The following is a 23,960-nucleotide window of genomic DNA, read 5'->3' as shown; positions in this document are numbered from 1 at the left end:
AGTGGAGCTGTCAGATGCACAGTGGATATGGAGCCGTATGGCTCCCCTGAGACGGTCGGTAAAAGGCGGCCATAAAAACGCGGTATGCTCTGTAACCCTGAAAGATGAAGTGTTTCTAACTTAATTGCTCTACTGTTTATAGATCAGTCCAGTTTATTTTCACACACAACACTGTGCATTTGAGTTGCAACGTCGTTTAGGAAAGCAAACTCCAGCAAAAACCAGGGCTGAAACGATTAATTGAATTAATTGTGATTAATCAATTGCTGAAGTGATCGTCAAATAATTTTGTAATCAATTTATGTCCATTTGCTGAAAGAACAGCAAAGTCAGAGCAGCAATTAAACTAAAACTTACTTTGTAAAATGCTAATTACAAATACAAATGCTAAAGAGTTTTACGTGGAACAATTATGTTGAATTTCCACAACATTGATATTAAGTATCAGTACCATACATTTTATCAGTTTTTTTTAAACCCCAGCCAGTCTCCTTGACAATTGGTGTGGATGCTGTTACTGAGAGCAGTACCAGCATCCATAAAGTTGGCCCTCCTTAGTTTAATATGAAATCAAATGAAGCACAAAAGATGGGAGGTAGCTCTTTCATTCTAGAAAGGCCACGTCGAGACAGATTGCAACAAAGCTCAATACTCTCAGCAGGTAACAGGAAGGCTAAATGAGGTATGAAAAAGCTCCCTTTTTTACCTTTTTGGGAGTTCAACCTGTCTGTTTTGAGGTGTGCACAATTTGTTATGAAAAAAAATGTACACTCAGACTGAGGTTTCACTAATAAGAGTCATGAAAACAGTCTAAAATGCCAACAAAGTAGTCACTTTGTTTTGTTTTTTTGTGTGTGTTCTTTTTTTAAACACTAAAGTTCTGTTTTAGAGAAACTGGTCTCACGCACATAATGCAATCCTCCCCTCGTAGTAAAAATTTGTAATAGGAGAAACCCAGAAAGCAATATTTGAAATGTTTAAAGAAAAATAGGGACTGGGTGAAACAGAGTGGAATATTTCCAAAATAAAAAATTTAGACTGGTCTATCTCCATTCGTAGCAACATAACTTACTGTTAAGGGGAAGAAAAGAAAAAAAAAAAAAGCTAGCAATTGATGACAAAGTTTCCAAAGTTACTTACTCACCTGAACATATTTGCCAATGATCTTCATGATGTCAAGGTTGAACTGTTTGACAGGAGCTGCTGATAGATCAATGTGACTCAGGAGGCTGTAGATGATTTGCAGCAAGGATTGCTGCATGCTGGGTAGGCCTTTCTCCAACAGCTGACATGCAAACATTCATCATTAAAGCTCATGTCTACTATTCAGAACTCGCACAAAGAAGTCTGATGTTCAGCTCTCGTACCTCTGCCAGGTAAGTGACCAGGTTCAAGGTTCTCTCTGCAAAGGCGTCGTGGACGTAACGACAGACCACGTTGATCCAGTTGGTGCAGTCGCGGGAATAGCTGTGTGTGCTGTACAGGCTCATCATGTGGGCCAAGTTGGACAGCGTGGCCGACTTCTCCTCCGCGCACACCTTGGCGATCTTATCAGCCGTCTCCTTACAGAAGGGAGTGGGGCTGTCGAAGTGCTGAATGAGGTGAGGCAGCAGGCACAGGATGTTCAGAGGGAAACCTGGGATCAATCCGAGGAGGAAAATGATTAGAGAACAGTCACATACTCCGCGTTACAAACGTATTCAGAGCCTGTGAAATGTAAAACAGATTGTCACAGTACAGCCAGATGTCAAACTCAAGGCCTGCAGACAAACCTTCAAGGTAACAGCTGTGTATTTAAATATTATTTTATGAATCAAATCAATAGGTCAAATGGGTTTCACACCTCTGATTTAAGAGATAGGCCGACAAAAGGCAGTGCATGCAGGTGAAAGGGGCAGAAAATGATTACAGTTCCAACTTTGTGAAATTTTTGTCCAACAGCAATGAAGGGACTTGAAAAGCATGATGATCAGAGGATTGCTGTTAAATTAAGTGGTAACAATAGTACAGTAAACAGAAACAGAGTTTCCTTATTTATTGCCCCACCACTCAGAGATTAAGATTAGACCACTCAGACATACCTGCCACTTGTGAAGGATCGACCAGTGTGTGTCTGGAGACGCTGATGAGTTTGCTGAGCAGGTGGATGGTGAGTTCCTGCGTCGAAGCCGAGGTGAAGCCTTTGAGGAAGAGCTGCAGCAGCCCTGGGAAGTTGTACCACTTGAGCTTCCCCTGGACGTTCTCCAGCCTCTCTCTGCTGTCTGCCCGCTCCAGGGGCAGCTGGCCCAGCAGCTTGTTGAGCAGCCGCAGCGCCAGCAGGTACTCAAACTCGTAGTCGGACTCGAGCAGGGAGGCCGCGATCCAGAAGACGGTGGCCATCAGGTTGGAGGGGTCCACCGGTGGGACGGCTTCGCCTCCCGGGGTCCCGCCCCCGCCCAGCGACGTCAGGCTCTTTGTGCGCAGCAGGTTGGAGGGGTTACCGCTGAGTCTGTCTGCTACGTCCAACGTGTTGCTTCGACGTCTGTCTGCTTTCCACTCGCCGATGATGCTGGCGCGAAGTGAGTTGCTCCGAGTGTGGACGTAATGCAACAGGCCGCCGCTGTTGAGATTGAGCTGGCCCGTGCTTTTCCTGTTGGCGGCTAACTTTGCTCCCAACGATTGGTCACGGGCAGAGCTCCTAGAAAGAGAACAGTATGGACCAGTGACGTGCGGTCTCAGGTGATAACTGTAAAGTACCTATTTTTCATTTAGCTTAATCAATTCTGATTATTTTTCCTTCAAATTTGCTAAATTTTCCCGTTTTCCCATTCAAATGATCAAAAACGAAGCCGGTGAGGCAGCAGCCAGCTGAGCCTCACCTGGGACTGATCAACCTCTAGCTCACTGCACTGACTGCCATTCGATGGGAGAATGCTTCTCCTGTCAGTATGTTGCCAATAAAATGGCTAAAAAACATTTAATGTATGAACAGATTTTTAATAATTTAGCTTATGTATATAATGTACATTGTTTTTTGCCACCAACGGCGTGTGAAACATGTTTTGTGTTTCGCCATGAGCTCAGAAAATGTGCAGTTCCATCAGCTGTTTGCTAATTGCTGCTGGTTAGTCGGAAGGAGCTGAGTGAGAGTCAGGTAGCAAGGCTGCTCTGTAAGGCGGAAGTTTGGAAACTGCAGCTCTGAGCAGGAGTTGCATCTCAAAGGCAGCATCAGGTCTAACCAGGCGTTTTGCACAACTGAACTTTTTGCCTTGGGAGATAAAAGGATTTCTCAAACATTCATGAAAAAAATCAAATCTACACTCCAGGTATGGTTTTGATCAGGGAATAACATAACAACATGACGGAAAGCTCAAAAAAGGCAGATTTTATCCAATATTGCCCCTCCAACAGATTTTGGCTAATTGTGCAGTAGAAAATAAAAAAGTGCTCCAATGACAAAGTAAGAAGGGAACTTATGAGAAGACTTACTGTGCTAAGGCAGAGAGGAGATCGTAGTTTTTGACGATGTCTGCTAAAGTGTCGATGCTTGACTCTAATGTCAGGAGGAGCTCAATGACAAAACCCTGGAAAAATATTAACATATATTTGTCAGTTCAGATCAGACAGCTTGATATTTTTCCACAATTCGTAACATTCTGTCTTTTAATATCGGATTAAATTTGTTCAGAGCAGCAGGATGATGCAATGTTTTAAAATCCTGACCTGGGCCTCCTCCCCTGGGTCTCCTATGGTCTCCACCAGTCGAGACAGAATGTCAGACAGCGTGGCCGGAGTCAGAGGCTGTTTGAGCGCTCTGAAAATCTGGAACGAGCGACCAGCGTAGTGTCGAGAAGAGCAGGACAGAGCCGTTCTCAGAGCTACTTCACTCAGCATGGAGTCCAGGGGGAAACCTGAAGAGAGGCGCATAACATGCAGATAACTCCAACACAAAATCGACAGGAGAACAGGCAGGAACGACAGAAGAGAAGCCGCGGGCGTCCGTTCAGACCTGTCTGGGACTGCTTGAAGACTGTGACGACGTGTCTGACGAAAACGCTTAGCTGGTCGGCGCTCTTAATGTTGGAGTTCTTTGGAGAGACGTCTTCATGATTCCAGAGTGGACCTCGCTTTCTACACGGTGGGAGTGAACAAAGATCAGGTGCTACCAATAGGCCTGTCACAGTGGCAAATTTTGCTGGACGATAAACAACAATTTTGTTTTGCGATAATTGGGAAATAATGTACTGATAATGGCATAACAATGTAAGTTTGCCCTCTCAAAGATCAATAAAATTTACATCTGTAAAAGAACACTCCACACTGGTACTGAAATATCAAAAAATAAAACACAACAACCAAGAACAAAGCAAAACAAACAAACAAAAAAAAAGGATTGTGAAATCTAAACAAAATAACCCTACAAAAAATATTAATCACTGGAATAGAAATGATCAAGCTCATTTTAATCAAGCAATTAATTATTCATCTAGATTAATTGCTTAGGTTTAGGTACCACACCAGAAAAAAACACAGATGAAACCAAACCAAACTCAACCCAAGCAGAACCTAAAAACCGGCTCCTTCTAGACACCACTGGAAGCATGAAAGCACAATCATTGCAAAATTAAGTAAAACGCTCAGCGTTGCTATAACTGCTGTCTCAAACTGAGCTGCATCATGAGAATGTATATAAAAGCTACTTAGTGAACACAAATAATAATACTGTATCTTCCTCACCTTGACGTAATGAACTCGATGAGACCCTTAGCCTTGTCGTCCTGTTCGGCATTAATATCAGCCTCGATGAGAAGCGTGGGGGAGAGGTGGGACAAAGTGCTGCTCCCCGCCCCGAGACTTATGCTGGAGGATGTGGAGCTGGTGCTGAGGCCGGAGTCTGTCATCGGTGACGGCTGAAAATCTGGCAAAATCTCCTGCATACCTGTGAAAACGTTCAACAAGAGCACACTCAGCTGATGTCAGGCTGTAGTGTTGCAACAACAGCAGCTTGTGGCACAGTTTACATTTGCACAAATGGGAAAGACCTTTGCTGCCGCCCAGTGGCTAAGTTTGAGGTGAGAAAAGAGAACAATAAAAGTTTTGGTTAAATATTGATCCCAATGCTGGTTAAAAATCTGTTCACACCCCTATTGTTTAACATTGACTTTGATATCTATCTACTTCCAATTAGGGCTGAAACAATTCATCGGATTAATCAAGATTGATTGTGATCAATCTATTATTGAAATAATCATCAACTAGTCATAATCGATTAATTAACTGCAAAAGAAAAGGCCATTTGCTGAAAGAACATGGTAGTAATTGAGAAAAAAATGTGTACAAATTTGCACTCAATATAAAAAACGTTCTCTCTACATAAATATGCAACAAAATCTCATATTAGGCACATACTAAAAAATTGTCATCTACAAATAATCAAATGTAAACTAAAAGAATAATATTGTATTGCATTTAGGGAATAAATGTTTATTTTCTTATTTAGACAAAAGTTTATATCCATCTCTTAATGCATTTCTAATATTGCATTCATAAGGCTTAAGTGGTTAAATGATGAATGTACCTATTTTTAATTTTTTTTTCTGATTAATCATCCGAACAATCGACACAATCATCGGTTGCTGAAATAATCGTTAGTTGCAGCCCTGCTTTCCCACTGGTTGACGGCCGGACTGACCTGTAAGGTTGAACTCTGGGGTTGGTGGTTTCACCGTCAGCACCCGGGGATCGTTGTAGTCTCTGTTTCGCAGCAGCACCATGGCCACAGACTGGCTGTTTGCGGACTGGACAACAAGCAGGTGAAGCAGCAGTCGCTTGCAGTGCTCATAGACCTCTGGGTGCTGGTGATCAAAGCCTGGAGGACACAAACCGGACGACGAAATGACGCCTCGAGGCTTGTAAGCAAGCAGACAACGTGTGAAACGTCAGCGGACGTTACCTATAAACACAGCATGCAGCAAAAGGTGCAGGTATGCGCTCCACTCCACTTTGATCCCGTGGTCTACTATGAGGTCCGTCAGCAGGATGACTGCAATGTTGCACCTGAAAAGAAAAGAAAAACAAAAACGGAGGACGACTGTGAGCATTAACCAGCGCTGAATGTCTGTGGTGAAACACCATATTTCATGGTACCTGTGCAGCGGCACAGTGGGGGTGTTTGTCTCGGGTAGGTAATCCACTAACGGAGCCCAGCAGCCTCCCGTCGGGGGGAACGGGAGAGGCTCCGGCTGGTTGTGGTCCATTACTTTCAAGCGCCAGTTTGCATAAAGTGGCATGGAGTCACCTGGAGGAACATTAGTAAACATGGTTTTACACTACATTAAGGAGGATTGAGGGAGGAGTGTGGGAATGTTCTCTGCTTACTTTTCTCGTCTTCATAGGAGCCACCAGAGCTGCTGCTGTACCGAGATTCCAGGCGGTGGTGCTGGCGATTCAGGTTGCTGTTCAGACCCGAGTAAATATCCAGGTGTGTGTAACTGTGGGAGAGGACATGCTAGTAAAACAAAAATCTCAGACTACATAGTGCCTTTAGGCATAAATTCAGATGTTCTTCTGAATTTATGCATTCTTAAAGGGGTAGTTTTGAATTTTTGAAGAGAAAATGCATTAAAAAGTTGAGAATCTGCAGTAAGATGTCCTCTCCTTTCAGTATAACTGCAGATTATTTGGTCCTGGAGGCTGAAGATTGAAGCTGACAGCTAGTTTGACAGAAGACAAGGCCAAAGTAGACTTTTATCTTAAGGAAAACAAGCACTTGGAGTGGAAAGTTGTGTCTTGTTGAAAAAAAAAACACCTCATAACAGCTTTTAATAGAAACTTTTTGCAGAAGTTGGTACCTGTCTTCCATGTTTGGGTCTTTGCTCTTGCTGTCTTGATGACCCTCGCTTCCTGGCACCATGGTATTGCTGCTGGAGGTTGTTCCTGATGGAGAAAGCAAGAAAAACATTGTCTGGCATTAAAAGTACAGTATTTAATTGACAGAGCTAGAGATGCACCAATCAATCAACCAGTGATGGGCCAATTAATGAATTGGCCAATTATTTTAGGGGGGTGAAATTGCTACTAATTTAGCCTCAGATCTAAGAATACAGTTATTTTCAGTTGATAAACTGGAAAAGTTAAATCCTTTGAAAAAAAATGCAGGTTAGATCAGGCCTAAAAAATCCTGACTAATTCACTTGTATAATAGGCCCAAAGTAAACCCAACATATTATTTTAATTGAGATTTTGCTTCTTTTGTTTTAGTTTGTAATTTCAGTAAGCAGTATAACGTCTCCCATTTTTAGATTTTGCTTAATATCTTCCAGCTCCGTCACATCACTTGTAACCGCAGGGTGAGTCAATGGCAAATCATCTGAGATGTGTGATTGACAGGAGCAGAGGGGGGCGGGCATGTGCAATGTGCTGCGCTTGTCACAGTATAATAAACTTCAGCACCTTAATTTCTTTCTTTGCAGTAAACTACTCTGTCCTCTATCTGGATTAACTAAGTAGATGAACACATATTTATATTGAGCATTCTTGTAAAGTTTTCTCTGTGCACACTGTGGGCTTAAAAAATGCATCACAGAATCCCGAGCCATCAGGCAAACAATTTTGGCTAGACCCGGCCAAAAGTTTAGGTCCGGGCCATGAATCTTAACAAAGAAAAAAATGATCAAATCCAGAATCAGTTTTTACTTTAAAGCCCTGATTTACATCTCCAATGTAAAAAATGAATTTGTGTGTCACTATTAGTCCGTTACCTGAGGTCACTGAGGGGATCTTGTAACTGGAGGTGATGCGGTAATAAGGGGGATTGTCCATGTGGGTCACAGCTGAGCTGACAGGCTCAGTCAGCTGAAGTTCCCACATCAACTCCTCCAGCAGCTGCATAGTTTTATCTCTGCCCAAGTAAACCACCACTCGTTTCACCTGAGGACACAGAAAAAAATGTTAGAAACAAGAAAATGCCACACGTCTCCCATGGTTACTGAAAAAAAAAAAAAAAAGGTGTTGTGGCTTACATAGGGCAAGAGGCTGGGGTCACTGCTGACCCCGGATATACTGATGAGGAAGTGCAGAATGATTCTGAGGTTCTTTGGCCAACTGTCTGCTAACGTCGTCCACACGTTCTCGATTTCCGACCAAGCAAATTCATCTCCGTACTGCAAAAAACAGACATCGATTGGGATTCTCGGCACGTCGGATTCGTAGCAGGGGAGGGCAGAGAGGGGAAAGTTGCCTCACCTTCGCGGTCATAAACATGAGGTTGTTTAGCACCATGGTCGTTGCACGAGGGGATCCCCACCCCTCACCACGGAGCCAGCGGCGACTGTTCACCATCATGATCTCTTGATCTTGGCCATCCTCCTCTTCCTCACCGCTGCCGCAGTCCTCCGGTCGCCTAATGATCGGCTTGAATTCCACCAGCTCCACGTTGTTCATCCACGGTAGGAGGTAGTGCAACATGACTTGACGGCCACCAGGGTGTGCTGTTTGGATACGCTGGCTGACTTCTGGGATTTGGACAGTCACATGGTAGCAAAAATTATATATTTTTTTGATATCCAGAAATGACACATTATAGTGATTGTACACTTTTTCCACAGTTAAACTGAAGCCCTTTTCAAGCATTTTCAAGGTAAGTTTTCAAACTTTTGTAAATGAAACAATACATACAAAACTATAAAAAAGACAGTTTCAATTCACTACATTCTACAGCAGGTAAAATATAGCAAAATTAAATGTTTCGAAATGTCTCTCCCGCATACGCCCTTTACCCCTGACTGATCTGAAAACAAAACATAAATTTAACAAAAAAAATAAAGGCCCCAAATTCAATAACATTGTTCAACATATAAAAAAAAATAAGACAATGTCTACTTCAATAACACACGTCCAAGGTTTCCCCCAGAAAACCTGCTGGGTCTGGTGGTTGGGCACAAGGGCGTTTAAAGTTGACATGAAATTCAAAAATATCACTTGATAATTATGTGTTATAAAAGATTGGATGAATAATACCTAACCATGAATTATAAAGACTTAAAAATGTACTTAAAAAAAATAAGCAATGCTTAGCCTGGTGGGGGCGCAAGTAAAGCCTGGTAACTACAGAGGGAAACCCTGTAGATCAATAATTCATTTGAAATATTCAAGTACAAACTGCTTTAGCTATGTTTTCTGGCATTTAGCAAACAGAAACAGCATAAAGTAAGAAAAGTTTAATTTGAAACAGTGAGGAAAAAAAGATCTCTGTCTTTTGGTTCAACTGTAAATCATGTCTTCCTAATTTAGACTTCCAATCAAACATTAGATTTCACTTTATTACCAAACTGTGCAGTTTAACTATCAAAAACTTTCAAAGACTTTATACAGAAATCAAGCAACTTGCACGTTCCTTGAAAACACCTTAATGAAATTCAAGTATTTTCAAGAAGCAGTCAAATCCTGCATTAGTATTACAGCACAGCCATTTTATCTCACAGAAAACCATCCAAGCAGAGTTTTGTTAAGTAGCTGACCTGAGAAAATAGGCAGAGTGAGCTCCGGATACGTCCTTGCAAGCTCCTCAGAAAGCTGGTAATAAGATACGGAGTACAGGTGTGGAAGCGGTGAGGGAGGAGTCAAGATGCCATCTGTTCGCTGGATCTCCAGTTTGTGTGCATAACGGAAAAGCTTTGGCTCCAGGATCTGTTTCACACACGCAGCGGTGAGAAAGTCTCAAAAGTCGAAGGGAAAAAAATACCAACAGAAGCATTGAATGAACACGAACCAGACTGACCTGTAACAGCTGCATGGCTACCTCGTAGATTTCCCTAGAAGAATCAGCTGCCTTGAACAGAATCAGGTTCAGCAGCACCACAGTATCAAACTGATAATCCCTAAAAGGAAGAAGAAAAAAATAAACAAGTTGCTTGTGGGACAAACAACCCAGCACAAAAAGAAATCGAAGTTCATCCTGCTAATGCGTAGTACCTGTTATGAAAGACATTGGCGATGGCCTTGAAACAGCCAGCAGCTACGCGCCGTGAGCCGGTGTAACATCGGTCCACGGCCCAAAACATGAGGTTGCTCTGGTCTGGGTTGAGCTCCAGCAGCAGCATCACGGCCTCGCAACCCAGCTGGTGGACCTAAAGGTGACCGCAAAGGAAAATATGTAAACCGCAACGCCACATCTTCGGGTGCAAAAATAGGATTTTAAAATACTATAATAAAAATAATAATAATAACAATAATAAATAATATTCAGCAAAGTTTGTGCTGTAAATATAGATCAGAAATTTCAACAAAGTTGGAATTTAGAATGTCTTGTGTGAAAAACGAATATATGATTAAACAGCCGTGTCACGACAAAATTTAAGGCTTGCAATTAAATTATTAAAAGTCGACTTTTTTATATATATAAATTTGAGGTATTTTAAGGCCTAGAATTTAAATCGTAAAAGCTGCATCAGTGGTTAGCTCAGAGGTCATCACAACAACCAGCAACATTTTGCCCACCTTCTTGTCCTGTGAATCCAAAATGTTGTCCAGCCACTTGTAGAGGTAGCCATCAGACGACAGGCCAACATTGTCGGCTACGGGTCCGCAACACAACACAGCAGACATGGCCTGAACAATAAAACGGGAATTAGCTCTCAGAGCGGATGGCGCAAGAGGTTAAAGCCGACGTCAGCATCACTAAACGCTTACCTTCAGCGCACAGTACTGATGGCGATTGATCTGCATATTTCTGTCACTATAGCGATCCAGAGGAGTGAACATGATGCTGAAGGGTCCAGCCCAGTGACTAAACAGCATGAAGAGACTGTGCCGCAGCGACTGCTGAGGGAAGATGGTTCTCCTCTGGTTTACTGCAAAACAAAAGAAAAGAAAACGTTAAATCGAGAAACTTTTTTTTTTAATTGCTTAAATGTCAGTCGACAGTCAAACGTACCTGGAACATTCTGAATGATGTTGGCCACAAGTGCGCTGAAGTGAGAGCGGATGTCCTTCAGCGTGTCAGAGTCCTTGTCGTTTTCTGCCTCCAGCAGCTGCCTGGTGAGGTCCACGTACTCGAGCAGCGTGCTGTTCAGAGAGTGGCTCTCTCCGTCCAAACCTCCACTGGATCTGGAAACCAAAAAAAATAAAAAAAATACAAAAACCACAACAGTTCATACAGCGGCTTTCTGAGAGGACAAGTCTCAGCGGCTTGGGTTACGTACATGTGGCTGATGACGCCAGCATCAGCGAGTAACTCAAATATCCGGACCAGCTGGACCCTGAGGATGTCCCGACGCCTGCGTCGCTTCATGTTCTGTAAACGATTGAAACATTTTCATTCGATTCAAGTGTCACATAAATGAAACAAAGTCTGACTGACTACTTTTACAGTTATCACTGAGCCACACTTACTTCTGGTCTTCTTTCCAGAGCTTCTTTTATGATTGGGTTTAGCTCCTCTATTAGTTCTCTGAAGGATGGAAGACATGCGTGTCAATAAACGTTTTAAAAAATAAAAACAAAACAAAAAAAACTATAAAAGGCACATCCAGGTTCCACATTTTTCATTTGAAATTTTTATCCGTAACAAATTTAAATATTCAGAATTCATTTTAATCCGTTATTTTTAAGTATAGAAGCAAATTTTCACTTAGATGGGGTGAGCAGATAGATGTCTGGATGGCAAAGGGAATATAGTCTGGAAATATAAATATTCATACTCTTTTGGAAAATAGAGTATTCAACAAATGTGGATTTATCATATTGTTTATTGTGATAAATTTCTTAGAATAATGATTTTAATTTCTAGCTCTTGCAATAAATTCCAATTAATTATGTTCAAACATCATTAGACATTATTGTCGGGATTGTTATTTTTACCATTTTGTCCACTGGTTGTTTAATTAGAGCATCAATAAACTTGAAGATATGACTACATGAAGTTACTGTGTGAAGTGAAACGATCCAAACATTTCTTTGTGACTGATGTCGTCACTTTCATCATTATCACGATAGTACCACAAAATATTGCAATAAAAGCTCAATTCCATAATTATCCAGAAAGTGTAAGAACCCTGACATACATATGATTATAGATTTCCGATCAATACTTTTTACCTGAAGGCAACAGGGTTGGTCCTGCCAAGCCCCAACACCAAAGACTCTGTGATGTCCATGCTCTCAGAGCGCATCATTGGAACAATGTGTTTAAAGAGGGAGGAGGGGGACGGAGTCCCGACAATCTGTGGACACACACAGACATTCACTTTGGTCACAATGACGCGACTCTACAGCCAATGCTTTATTCTAAATTGTCATTCTCAGTTTGAGCGTGTTCTTCCGACCTTGGAATCGTAACTGTAGCCGCTGTCCGGCGTAGACGCCAGCGTCTCAGGCGGGGAGCAGCGGACGGAGCCGGAGGTGGAGGAGGAGGAGGAACACATTGAGGAGGAGGAAGAGGCGGAGCTGCAGCAAAGAATTAGGTAGTTTCTCCAAAGGCCAACGTAGGAGTCGCTGCTGTTCAGACTGTTCACCTTTTTGGCATTGATGGGGCTGCTGGAGGTGGACGAACAGAAAACGTTGGGTTGGATTAGTCTGAGTTGAGGTTATCAAATGAGTAGACACAAAGCTCCTATTTTCCCTTATGATGTGCTTTCTACACTATTATATGAAGTGTGTGTCACAACATAAGCGGTAACAGGACAGAAAGCGTACTTTATGTCAACTTGCGGTGACAGCAGCTGAAGGCGGGTGTAGGCAAACATCCAGGCATAGTTGAGGGCAGTGGGGCAATGTTTGGGCAGGTTCTCCTGCCGCAGGTAGCTGGAGAAGCTGATGACCCAGGGGTCCTGACCCTGCGTAACGTGGGCAAACACCCAGATGTGCGACGGGCTGACCACATCGAACTGGTGGCTGATGGGAGAGGAACTCCACTCTGCTAGTGTTTGAAGCTCGATTCCGCTGGGGCAATACAGCAAGTTGGTCTGCGGTGAAGAAAAGGGCAGGGGAAGATCAGCAGAGTTTCACAAGATGTTTTGTTTGTGCGGAAGTGAGGGAACGGTCATACCTGGTCAGCTCCGGTTAGGTGGATGAAGCTCTCCAACACAGACGCACTTAATCTGTCCATTACGTCAATAGCCAGTTCCTCATCTCCCTACAGAGATTAGGACGCAACAAATGAAGCTTAATTAAACTCAGGAACTCCTTCTTCTGCAGGCACACAGCTATTTAACTCTCCATTTAGAATAATAACACAGAATGCACAGTCCCTTGCAAAAGTAGTAATGCCCCTGAAACTTTTTCACATTTTGCCTTTTTTATTTGCTAGACCAACATAAAGTACTGCACAATTATGAAATGGAAGGAAAATAAAAAAAAAAACATGTTTTCAAAATTAATACAAAGAAAAACCTGAAAAGAATATTGGGCAATAATATTCACCACCTTTTACTCTGATTTCCTTGCATAAAAGTGCAGCCAAATGTCTTCAGCAGTCACAGAAGCAAATAAAACAAGAATCCTTCTGAATGTAATACTGTGTAGAGTAAACACAGCTGTTCTGTGAAGGTATCTTTGATCTATTATGACTAACTTCACGGTCTGTGTTTCAGAAAAGGATCTAAAAGGCCTGATTCTGCCACGTACAGCAGTAGGAGCAGTACGTCCAAGTTTTATCTGCAATATTTATTTTCTGCTTCAAATTTTGTGTCATTATCAAAGGGGTCATATTATGAATTTTCCAGGCACATTTAATAGCACAATTAGGTAACTATGTTACCTTTAGTTGTTTAAAAATGCTTTTTATGTCCAACATGACTCAAAAGAAATTCACAATTTGAAACCTTGAAATCGGCTTCTCTCTTTCCTGCTCCTTCTGACATTCCGCCGTCAGCACATCATTATGACAGTGCTCCTCCATTATGTCATTTACAACAACTCTTAGTAGCATTGGTCTGAGAAGTAGTTTATAACAAGCTCAGGAGACCAGCAGTTCAACCAGGTGTTTGCTAATTGCTGCTGCCACTAGTCTGGAGGAGCTGAAAGGGGAGAGGTGTTCTGGATGTGGGAACTCAGCTGGGAAGCTGCAGCTCCAAGTAAGAGCGTTAGGTAAGTAGGCGGCACATTTAATCAGGAATCCCTAAACAACCTAAATGGTTGCTATGGGAGATTCAAGCATTTCTGAAACATGAAAGAATCAAGGCAACACTCCAGGTGCGGTTTTCTTTAAGAAAATCTCAAGAAGGTTAATTTAACATAAAACACCTCCTTTAATATGTTTTGCATAGAATGAATCGCAATGTAACGTGAATTTTCTTGAGTGCTATTAATACTTCTGCAAGGTACTGTGAGCATGAACTTGTTACCTTGCCGATTCCCAGTGCTGTGTGCAGAGCACGGACCTCCTTTAGGACATTAACAGCTAACTTGCGGGTGGCTGGTCGGCAGCTACAGAGCACAACCAGCGCTAGACCCTCCACAACATGAAGCACGGCTAAAACCGGGGTGCGTTCCAAGGACAGAGACCGGCTGTTGGTTGAGCCCTGTAACAAAATAGAACAAAACAACAAAGTAGTAACACCCTTTCTTGAATATTTCCAACATGTTGCATGAAACTGTGATTAAAAAAACCCCCAAATAACCCACCTGTGTATCATGGCTCTTGTTGCTGCTCTGCACAGCTTGCTTCCACTGAATGATGAGCTGCAGGAGCATCTTGACTGCGTTGTCCAGCAGCGTGGGATGGACGTCCGTTACCTCTCTGACTATGAAGTACACAAACCCTGAGAGGACGTCCTCCCGCCACTCTGGGAAATCCACCATGAGGGCCTGAAGAGTCGTGAAGGCAAGGCCACGCAGCTCCTCATCCATGTGGATGGTCAATCTACAGACGTGGAACAAAAACAAAAAAAAAGGTTTGCACAGGCTTCACCACAGCTCCGAGATTGGAACAAGATAAAGGTTATTGGGGGTGAAGTACTTGGCTAGGAGCTCTATCAGCTCTTGTCTGCTCATGCCGTCTGGTATCAGTCTTGGGATGGCGGCCACACATGTCCGGAACAGATCAATCTTTGGTTTTCTCTCCCCCCTGTGGCACAGTTCATAAAAAGCTAAGTAATACCCAGCTGGAAACGGCACGCATCAAAGTTGTGCTTACATACGTAATCATGTCTTCAGGCTCTTTGTTAGACATCTGAACGCTTGTCATGCTCATGGAGCGTCCCACTTCCTTGTCCAGGTGACGCAGGATGTTATCCAAGGCCTTTCTTACTTGCGGATAGTACATTGACATACCTGAGGAAATACCCAGCGATCTTAGAACATTAAATATACATGTGCAACGCTGCTTGTCCAAATACCAAACCTACCGATCACTTTTGCTTCCTCATCAGTAAGTGTGGTGTTGAGGAAGATCTTTTTGACACGCAGAGTGTTCCCAGAAGGCATAATGATCCCGGTAGTAGGCATCGGAGGCTCGCCGTCTTTCTGCTGCAGGCTGTCAGCAATCACCAAAAAGGCTCGCAAACCAATATTCATCCTCTGGCGGGACAGAAAATATAGCAAGAAGAGAAATAGGGCTGAGACAATGGAAGTAATCGACAACTAATCTAGTAGTCCATTAATGAGCATGTAGCCTCAAAAAAAGCTTGCTAAAGTAAAATAATCATTAACATGGGCACCGACAGTGCCCATGTTTAATTCTCATCTATTCTTTACCTCTGGATTGATGGTGAATGTTTTGTGAGATTTGCCCACACACAGCAGGTCATAGATGATCTCCTTCATAGCAAAGTCTAGTCTTTCCTGCAGAAACCAACAATAACAACAACAAAAAGTTAAACACACTCAGGCCTATGTGATGTGTAAATTATTCTTTTTTTAAAAAAGTGCTCCAGTTAGACCTGGGCTATGAACTGGATGATCTTGACAAAGATGTTGAGGGGCGTGTCTCTGGGCACCACACTGCGGGAGCCTTTGGGGAAAAGTGCTGACACGATGCTGAGCAGTCGGCTGAGAAGTAGAAACAGGGTAATAAGCATATACAGCACTGAATGACACCAGTTTCATACAGTCATAAAATTTATTTTATTATTTTACTTTTTCTCATCTTATGACATCAAACTTAATGTAATTTAGAGGGATTTTATGCTATACAGAACAGTTTTCCTACAGTACAGTTAAAGCACTTTTCAAGCCTTTTCAAGGTAAATCTTTTAACTTTTCCAGCACCTCACTTTTCTAGATAAAACACTACAAATGAACCGAAGAGTTTTAAATTATTGTAATATGATATCTTACAATTATTAATATCTTCTGATAGCATTCTACAGCAGGGATAATGTTATCTAAAATATAACAATTTTATTTTGCTTTGAAATGTCTCTATTTCACACACCATATATACACCTGACTGGTCAGAGAAAGTTAAAAACGAAAAAAACTCAAAAACAAAAAAAATGTATATGCAAAGTTTTCTGGAATTTAGCAAATAGAAATAATTTTGGTATTTATAAATGTCCAAAAACAGGAGAATTTTAGAAAAAAAATGTGTCTGTGTATTTTAAATAGTTTTAAATATCTGGTTTTAACAGCAACCAGCGCTTTCCAAAATTAGGTTTTTAATTAAAACTGCACACTTTCAAGGACTTTACACAGACATCAAGCACTTTCTAACCCTTGAAAACACCTAAATGAAATGTTACATGAGCTACAAAAAAATCTGAAAAGTGTGGAGTAAAAGATTATGCAGCCTTCATTACGCTGTAGTTTCTGGATTGCATTTGTTAAGCTATGTGTTAATGCGACGAACAGTTTTTAATAGGAATGAGTTGCACAGAAATTGATTGGGTGGGAGCATTTACAAGGTTATGCAACTGACCTCTGTGTGACAGTGTTGCTCTCACACTTGATTCTGATAATGTAGACCCACAACAGCCGGTAGAGTGACTCCAGCGCCACACGGGACATTTTGGGATCTTTATTCTATAGATGGAAGAAAAGCCAAAAAAAATCAAAACATAATTGTCTCAGGTATTGTATGTTGAGAGCTTCATTACTCACCTGAGAGCCCAGAAAGGCTATGAAACATGTTGCAGCTTTTCAGACAGTCATTCTTAAACACAGCAATACAATGCAACATCCCGCAATTTAAAGTTGTATTTAACTATATATTAATGATGCCACACATTTACACATATTAGGTCAAAATTTCACTCTTTCCAATCAAAACACTTCATGATTCATTATCAAAGGTCAGACGTGATCTAGTCGTTTGCCAGATTACCACGACTCAAACACTATAAACACGATAACGATGCCTCGGTTTAAACTGATGTGTAAAATTTGCAGGTAAATGGGATTTGTTCAATGTGGTTTACAAACAACATGGCAGTTTTTTCGCCCAGCTTTATTAACATTTCAGCAAGAACATCCAACAAATTAAATGACTGGGAAGGAAAACCTCATTTGTCTAACAGAGTTGCTCAATGTGAGCCATTCTGCTAATTTGCTATATTAATTATTGTATTAAAAGACTTAAATATAACTAGCAAAAGCAATCAGCACAATCAAGTATCTTGCAAAACACACACGTTAGCAAAAGCCACACACACCTAATGAGGGAACTGTAACTACCAGAGAAGCTTACTCGAACCTAAGTAACCTTAATGACAGATAGATTAAATGCACTTATTTTTTTAATGCTGTTTCTCATCTGCTTATTAAATCCTCTGTTTTCTGCATTTTCAAACAAAGACAATTATATTGATTGTGCCCGTCATGGCAGGAGCAGTAATAATGTTGTGCAACATGCAAAAATAACTGGAAGTACTGCGTCTGAACTTTTACAGCGTATTGGACCTCAGACGCTTCTACACAAGAGTTGCATCAGTAACACACTACAGCAAAGGAACCGTCAGCTGTAACTTCCCAGTAATGAGAAGTGTCTTTATGAAGGAGCATGACATAAAACAAAGCATCAAGCATTAAGAGCACACATTTGACACTGCATGAGTGCTCTGACTCAAGACAATGGAAAAGAGAAACAAGGATTTTAATAAAGTCAGAAAATTTACCAGACAGTGTTAAGAGATTGGGGGATCCAAACGAAACTCAAATACTCAGGAAATAATGAAATGTGCAACAGAATACAGAAAAACAAATCTCAGTCCTTAAATGTTTTTCTGTGTTGTTTCTATTTAAAAATGGTTTCTGTTGGCTCCAATGAGGGCCACAATGCAAACAGTTGGTCTTTGTAGATAAAACCATATCTATTCTTAAGAAATTTTGTGCCAAATTTCTAACTTTGCTTTTGTAAAACAATGACCTACTGAAGGCTTGTCCAATTTTTGCTAAAGTAATGCAAATAACAACAAAACGTTTTTCCAACTCTATGCATAAATTAAAAGTTGACCGTTCTGAAATGTTTATAGAATTAGTATGTGCTCAAATACGGTCTAAGATAATAATAAAGGAAAACTGTTCAGGTGATGGATGGGTATTTTATGTATATTCTACAGTTTTGGAATCGATTTCTAACCATTCGATCAGACAGATGTTAAAAGACAGAGATTCGCTGCTAGAAAATTGTGAAAGTCGTAAGCTGTCATACAGCAACAGTCTTTAGTCAGAGGCATCTTTGGATTTGCTGCGAGTCTGACTGCTACAGGACATCCTTTCTTCCCAGATTCAATACACAAGTGTTGAGTTACAACATTTACTTTGACCTTTGGGATGAATAAAGTATTTTCTAAATCAAACTTGGACAAATCAAACTAAACTAAAACAATCACAGCATCTCTTTTACTCGTTTAAAAAGACACATTACAGCTCCTAAACAAACTTTTTTCATTTGACACACTAAAAACAACAGTAAGATGTTTTGTCTTTTTTTCCTAAAAGGTCATTTTAAAATAACAGCTGTCTCCAATTAAATACAAGAGTTTATTATCTTCCCATATCATCAGTGTTAAAGGAAGATGTGAGACATTAGACATTAGTGAGGTCAGCATGACCTCACTAATGTTTTTTTTTACCTCAGTAAAAAAAACCTGAGGCAATCTGAAAACTTCCACATTGGCTAACATTTCCCAATCCAGAAAAAAAAAGTGTCTTAAGATTTAGCAGATAGTCTTCTGCCATCTGTTTCCTTCTTGATTTACGGTAACAGGCCGATGGAATAACTGCCATTCTTCTGAAAAAGAAGAAAAAGCTTTTTGTATAAGTTTTTGTGCTTCAGCCTGCTTCATTTTGAAATACCTTCCTGATACTGAAATTAGATGAGTCTTACTGCAATAACAACCTCCACACTGAAGAGTGTTTGATATGTTTAGACACACTGATAGGAGAGAATAAAAAGATGTTTCAAGAATAATATTTTCCAATTCATCTCACCAAATAGCTTTTGAATACAATTCGTTTTTTTTTTATCACAACAATGTAATAAGATTATTATTAATGGAGTACTCCCTATCAAGTAAAACATTTTTGTCACTTTTCCCCAAAAATTCATCTACAACTTCAAAAAAACCAATGAGCACTTAAGAACTCATTTTCTCACCATCTGGCAATAATCAGCAGCGCTGCATGAAAACAAACCACTTTAAACACACAGAGCAACCTCACAACTTCCAAGCAGCTCATGTGTTCAACTTCTCTTTCCTGATGCTGTGCTTCACTGTAATGTCACACCAGCAGAACTCAACCCTTCATCCAAGCGGGCAGCACTTTACTGTCTGCCCACCGTCCTGATTTTGGACCGTTATGGGACGAGGGGGGAGCACCCGGCTATGCACTGACACTGGACAACTCACCTGCAGTGTCTCAATCTGCTTTCTGATGCTGTTGTTAGATGGCATCTGGAGCGAGTCAACGTGAGAAAAACATAAAATGACAGGAAACAAAAGAATGGTTTGGGGAGGGACACATGCAAGTTATTAACAAAAACAGAACAAACATGACAAGAAAAGCACAAGCTAGCTTAACGGTAAAGTTACAAACAAAAAAAGAAAAAAAAAGAAAAGCTATGATGAACTGTTCGACATGCCGCTTGTGAATCAAGTTGCATGTTAGTATTACGTATGTGACAGTCCAGGTGAAGTAAAATGCTTTTCATTGTAGAGCACATATATTAGTGTATGATTGCAAACAAAACTAAGGTGTGTGCTGCAGTTTGGGAATCAGACAAGGAGACAAAGAAAGAACAGACAGCAGTGACTTCAATAGAAAGAAGATGATATAAAAACAGTTAAATTTACTGCAGCAGTGCCTCCCTCTTCCAGCACACATACAAGCAGCCATGAGCGATTTAGTGTTTGATTCAAACCCACATCCAGCACGCTCAAAGTGTCCTATTTTAACCCTGTGGGTACCATGCTTTATGGACTACAAACAAATGCAATAATTTGTTAAGAGGGATATTTCCAATCTGACTGTTAATCTTTTGAACCCGAGAACGTTAGGTTTCAAATGGGTCATAACATTTTATATGTTTGATTTGAGGGATGGATTTGGGCTGCAATGATTAATCGGATTGATCATGATGAATCGATTGTAAAAATAATTGTCAGCTAATTTAGTAATCGACTAATCGTTACCTGGAGTTAATAGACTCAAAAATAAAGGTTATTTGCTGAATAAACAAAATATTCAGAGCAGTAAATAAGCCTAAACTATACACTATTTTTTTAAAGACCTTTGTCTGTCAATATGTTTTACTTAAATCTCCTGAAGTGGCATTGTTTTCGCTTTACCTGTTCCAAATTCCCTAAAGGAAAGCTATATTATTGACTTCTAGGCAACACAAAGTTGTTTTTTATAAAAGGACCTGGATTTTTCCATCTTTTAATTATTTCAAATTAAACATTAAAAGGTTCAGTTAAAAATATACAGGATTTTAAACTGAATTAATTGACAGAATAACAGATTCCTTAGGTAATTGTGGTTAATGTCTCAGAGTAATTTCAGGAGTCAGCAGTACACACAGAATTAAAACCACTGGATGGAGCAGAACATGAAAATCACAAAAATCATCACTACGCTTTCAGGCAACTCCACAGGCCTATTTCAAACAATTGATTTTAAACGCTAAACTATACATTCCACTGGAAATTATCACCACGGTGATTGAATGACAGCCGCATTTCGATGTTCCCCAAAAGATCAAACAGAGTCCACAAGAGGTAATCAGCGTGTAGAGGAAGAGAGGCTCATTGAGTCCGTCAGTCAGAGATCTGGTCAATCAGTCACTGGGTTCAATGGTCAGGAGCAAGAGGAAGACAGGCTTGATCCGTGTGTAATTGTTTTACAAAGAGTCAATAAGAGACCTGAGGTAAAACAGCACTTGAGAAGTGATCGCATGCATGCATGCTGAGGCTTTGCAAACCTTTAAAGCACAGTTTGCAACTCCACATGCTTGTTTATGACACGTTTCTCCCATTTAATATATATATATATATATTTTTTTTTTCTAAAGGGGTGTCGTGTTTTTAGGAAATCAAGTGCTATTCTGTCCAGATCTTCTTTATTGATGGTTGAAAGGGAAAGCACATTATGATTTTGTAGACAAAAAACGCAGAGCACACAACTCAAAATCAGAACAACGTACTTAATGTTGCAACATATTTACGAATTATTACCTGTCCTATCACCAGTTGGTCATTTTGAAAGATACACGATTGGAGACCAAGCTAAATAAACTCTGTAAATGAGTGTGAATTACTCTAGTATTGTTATTTTCTTAATTTTATCTTCAAAAACTGAAAATGCTCAACATGAGTTTCTACAAGCTACTCAAAATCAAGTGTAATAGTGTCTAGAGAGACTTCTGAAATGATTCAACTTGAAGAACACTTATTCAGATTTCTTAAATGATTTCTGTGTAAATTATGGTCGGCATTACCTTCAGGTGTGACAGGCAGTTCTGCAGAAAGATGTGCCAATTGTTAAGGAAGAACTGCTTCTGACTCACACATAGCAAGCACGTTACCAAGGGATAAAGAGCCTGGGGAGGAAAAAAACATTAGATAATGACTTGTTTATTAGGTTTGAAAGATCTCAACGGGCATGTGGAGCTTTTTATTGTTACCAAAGAGTGCTTCTTTCTGGAACTGAGGTCAAATGTCGTCTGGTAAAGCATCTCCACAAACGTTTTTAGGCATGGCACGTTGACTTCATTTTTTACCGCCTGAAAACGAGTGAAACATTCATCTTAACTGAAGACAAACAAACAAAAAAACATTAAACTTTCATGTAAACAGAACAGCATTATGAGTGTGACTTACAGCTGCGACAGGAATGAGGATTTCAACAAAAAGACCAGCAAGAGCGTGCTTCACGTCTTTGTCCTTGACTTCAAGAAAATACTGGGCACATTCCTAAAGCATAAAAGAAAAAGACAAAAATGTAAGGAATAAAATTGATCTTTGCAAAACACATCTTTGCAAAAAACTAATTACGAAATTAGGGTTTCCTAATGTCGTAATTAGGAAACCCACAGCTCACAACAACACTCCGAAGAGAAGAAGTTGTTACTGAATGAAAACACTCAGAGTTGGCTAATTTAATTATCAGTCAGGTGTCTAAACAGAAACGTTAGCAACTCTTTCGAAATCATCACTTTATTTGCTATAAAGACATTTTATTGCTAAGATAAATGGGCTACATTTTCAGTTCATTTAGTATTTAGAAAACATAACTTTGTTGACATTTAAAGTTCCTGAAGAGAAACTAGAATTGGCTAAAACTGATAGACAGGTCCAGGCTTCTTAAAGTCAGTAATTGAAAATGAGTTTTAAAAACATTTGATCAGTGCATCTCTAGCAAAGCATGACAAAAAAACAGTATTTAAATAAGATTCAAATATTATTTCTCATTTTCTTTAGGTTATTTAATCCTACAATCTATTTAAAATAGTCTAAAAATATAAGTATAACATGACTCATAAATCCACCATAAAGTTCATAATGGAGGCAAAGAATGTATTTCTTTGCCTCCATTATGCCTCCATATCACCCCACCTGTTCTCGAAGACATTGAAATGTCTGTGTTATATTGACTTGTGAGGAGGTACAAGTCCAAAAACAACAAAGGATACAGGAAGGAAATCATAAAATCCTACATGAAGGCAACACATAAAGCTCAAAAAGTTGTATTTGGAAAACTTCGACTGTAGCTTTAAGTGCCATGACTGTAGAGACGTTGCATCATTAAAAATAAGAACAGAGGGAAACAAGAAAGAAAACTAGTGGATGATGTAACTTAGTCACCACCGCCACAAACTTTACCTGCATGAACTGAAAAGAAGCCTCAAAATCCTCCACCGGATACATTTTGACCCGAAAGAACTTCATGCCCATGATGAGACTGATGATGCTCTGCAAAACGTACGGACTCTGCTCCTTTTGCCGCAACTCCTTCAATTCTGTGATGAATTTTTTCCTCACCGCCTGAAACCTGAACAAACATGGACAAAGACATTTGTCTATGCTCACAATTCAATACTCCCACCATAAAGAAGTAAGAGATAAAAAAAGAAACAAAAAAAAAACTATAAGTGGCTTAAATGTAAACTTCAGGACACTCACTTTGACTGTGTAAGAACTCCTATGACCTCAGCATACAAGTCTGCAATGATGTGCACATTCCCAGTGTTGGGGCCACTGTATCTGTAAAAGATTAAAAAAGGTATGAATTAAAATCTTCAAATTATCACATTACCTTGTCAGTCTCTGGAGTTATGAGTCCTTACCCCTCTTTGTGTTTAAAGTGTTTGAACGCCAGGTTTAGAACTTCATGTACTAAAACATCCGGCACTGGATGAAGAGGAATCTGTGGCGTAAACATGGCATCATTAGTCTCATTAGAAGCATTGATGGTCCGTCTCCTTTCTCCTTTCAGCCCTTCGTTATCCTCCCCGCATTAGCAAAAGCCAAGGACAACACAGCTCAGGTCTCCAAGGACTGGCATTCTCCTCCGAATGGAGCTTTGATTTGAACAATCTACTTTAG

General features: G+C 40.4%; 1 protein-coding gene across 10 annotated transcripts in view; it reads right to left on the bottom strand.

Moving 5' to 3' along the window:
- Positions 1-23,960, bottom strand: part of fryl (furry homolog, like) — a 77,309-nt gene that overhangs the window by 19,401 nt on the left and 33,948 nt on the right. For 6 of the 10 annotated variants that reach the window (XM_055049905.1, XM_055049913.1, XM_055049868.1 and 3 more), the window contains 42 exons: positions 23,702-23,781; positions 23,538-23,618; positions 23,238-23,406; positions 22,236-22,328; positions 22,040-22,138; positions 21,854-21,955; positions 19,767-19,811; positions 16,835-16,938; positions 15,858-15,966; positions 15,673-15,759; positions 15,324-15,495; positions 15,117-15,249; positions 14,936-15,043; positions 14,602-14,839; positions 14,322-14,498; positions 13,025-13,111; positions 12,673-12,941; positions 12,303-12,513; positions 12,076-12,200; positions 11,371-11,428; positions 11,181-11,272; positions 10,913-11,085; positions 10,669-10,829; positions 10,477-10,587; positions 9,952-10,106; positions 9,758-9,857; positions 9,498-9,666; positions 8,224-8,492; positions 8,001-8,141; positions 7,740-7,908; positions 6,831-6,915; positions 6,358-6,470; positions 6,127-6,277; positions 5,933-6,036; positions 5,672-5,848; positions 4,717-4,918; positions 3,989-4,110; positions 3,703-3,890; positions 3,469-3,563; positions 2,082-2,677; positions 1,368-1,636; positions 1,145-1,285 (listed from right to left, as the gene is read on the bottom strand). In XM_055049905.1, the coding sequence (XP_054905880.1) occupies positions 1,145-1,285; positions 1,368-1,636; positions 2,082-2,677; positions 3,469-3,563; positions 3,703-3,890; positions 3,989-4,110; positions 4,717-4,918; positions 5,672-5,848; positions 5,933-6,036; positions 6,127-6,277; positions 6,358-6,470; positions 6,831-6,915; positions 7,740-7,908; positions 8,001-8,141; positions 8,224-8,492; positions 9,498-9,666; positions 9,758-9,857; positions 9,952-10,106; positions 10,477-10,587; positions 10,669-10,829; positions 10,913-11,085; positions 11,181-11,272; positions 11,371-11,428; positions 12,076-12,200; positions 12,303-12,513; positions 12,673-12,941; positions 13,025-13,111; positions 14,322-14,498; positions 14,602-14,839; positions 14,936-15,043; positions 15,117-15,249; positions 15,324-15,495; positions 15,673-15,759; positions 15,858-15,966; positions 16,835-16,938; positions 19,767-19,811; positions 21,854-21,955; positions 22,040-22,138; positions 22,236-22,328; positions 23,238-23,406; positions 23,538-23,618; positions 23,702-23,781 (6,330 nt within the window). The remainder of the gene's footprint in view (positions 1-1,144; positions 1,286-1,367; positions 1,637-2,081; positions 2,678-3,468; positions 3,564-3,702; positions 3,891-3,988; positions 4,111-4,716; positions 4,919-5,671; positions 5,849-5,932; positions 6,037-6,126; positions 6,278-6,357; positions 6,471-6,830; positions 6,916-7,739; positions 7,909-8,000; positions 8,142-8,223; positions 8,493-9,497; positions 9,667-9,757; positions 9,858-9,951; positions 10,107-10,476; positions 10,588-10,668; positions 10,830-10,912; positions 11,086-11,180; positions 11,273-11,370; positions 11,429-12,075; positions 12,201-12,302; positions 12,514-12,672; positions 12,942-13,024; positions 13,112-14,321; positions 14,499-14,601; positions 14,840-14,935; positions 15,044-15,116; positions 15,250-15,323; positions 15,496-15,672; positions 15,760-15,857; positions 15,967-16,834; positions 16,939-19,766; positions 19,812-21,853; positions 21,956-22,039; positions 22,139-22,235; positions 22,329-23,237; positions 23,407-23,537; positions 23,619-23,701; positions 23,782-23,960) is intronic. The other 4 variants (XM_055049878.1, XM_055049895.1, XM_055049921.1 and 1 more) reach the window with 2 other exon arrangements.

This window comes from Poeciliopsis prolifica, unplaced genomic scaffold, assembly GCF_027474105.1.
Source record: "Poeciliopsis prolifica strain line A6 unplaced genomic scaffold, Auburn_PproV2 SCAFFOLD002, whole genome shotgun sequence".
In the NCBI taxonomy this organism is placed as follows: domain Eukaryota; kingdom Metazoa; phylum Chordata; class Actinopteri; order Cyprinodontiformes; family Poeciliidae; genus Poeciliopsis; species Poeciliopsis prolifica.
This window is presented reverse-complemented; position numbering and strand designations above follow the sequence as displayed.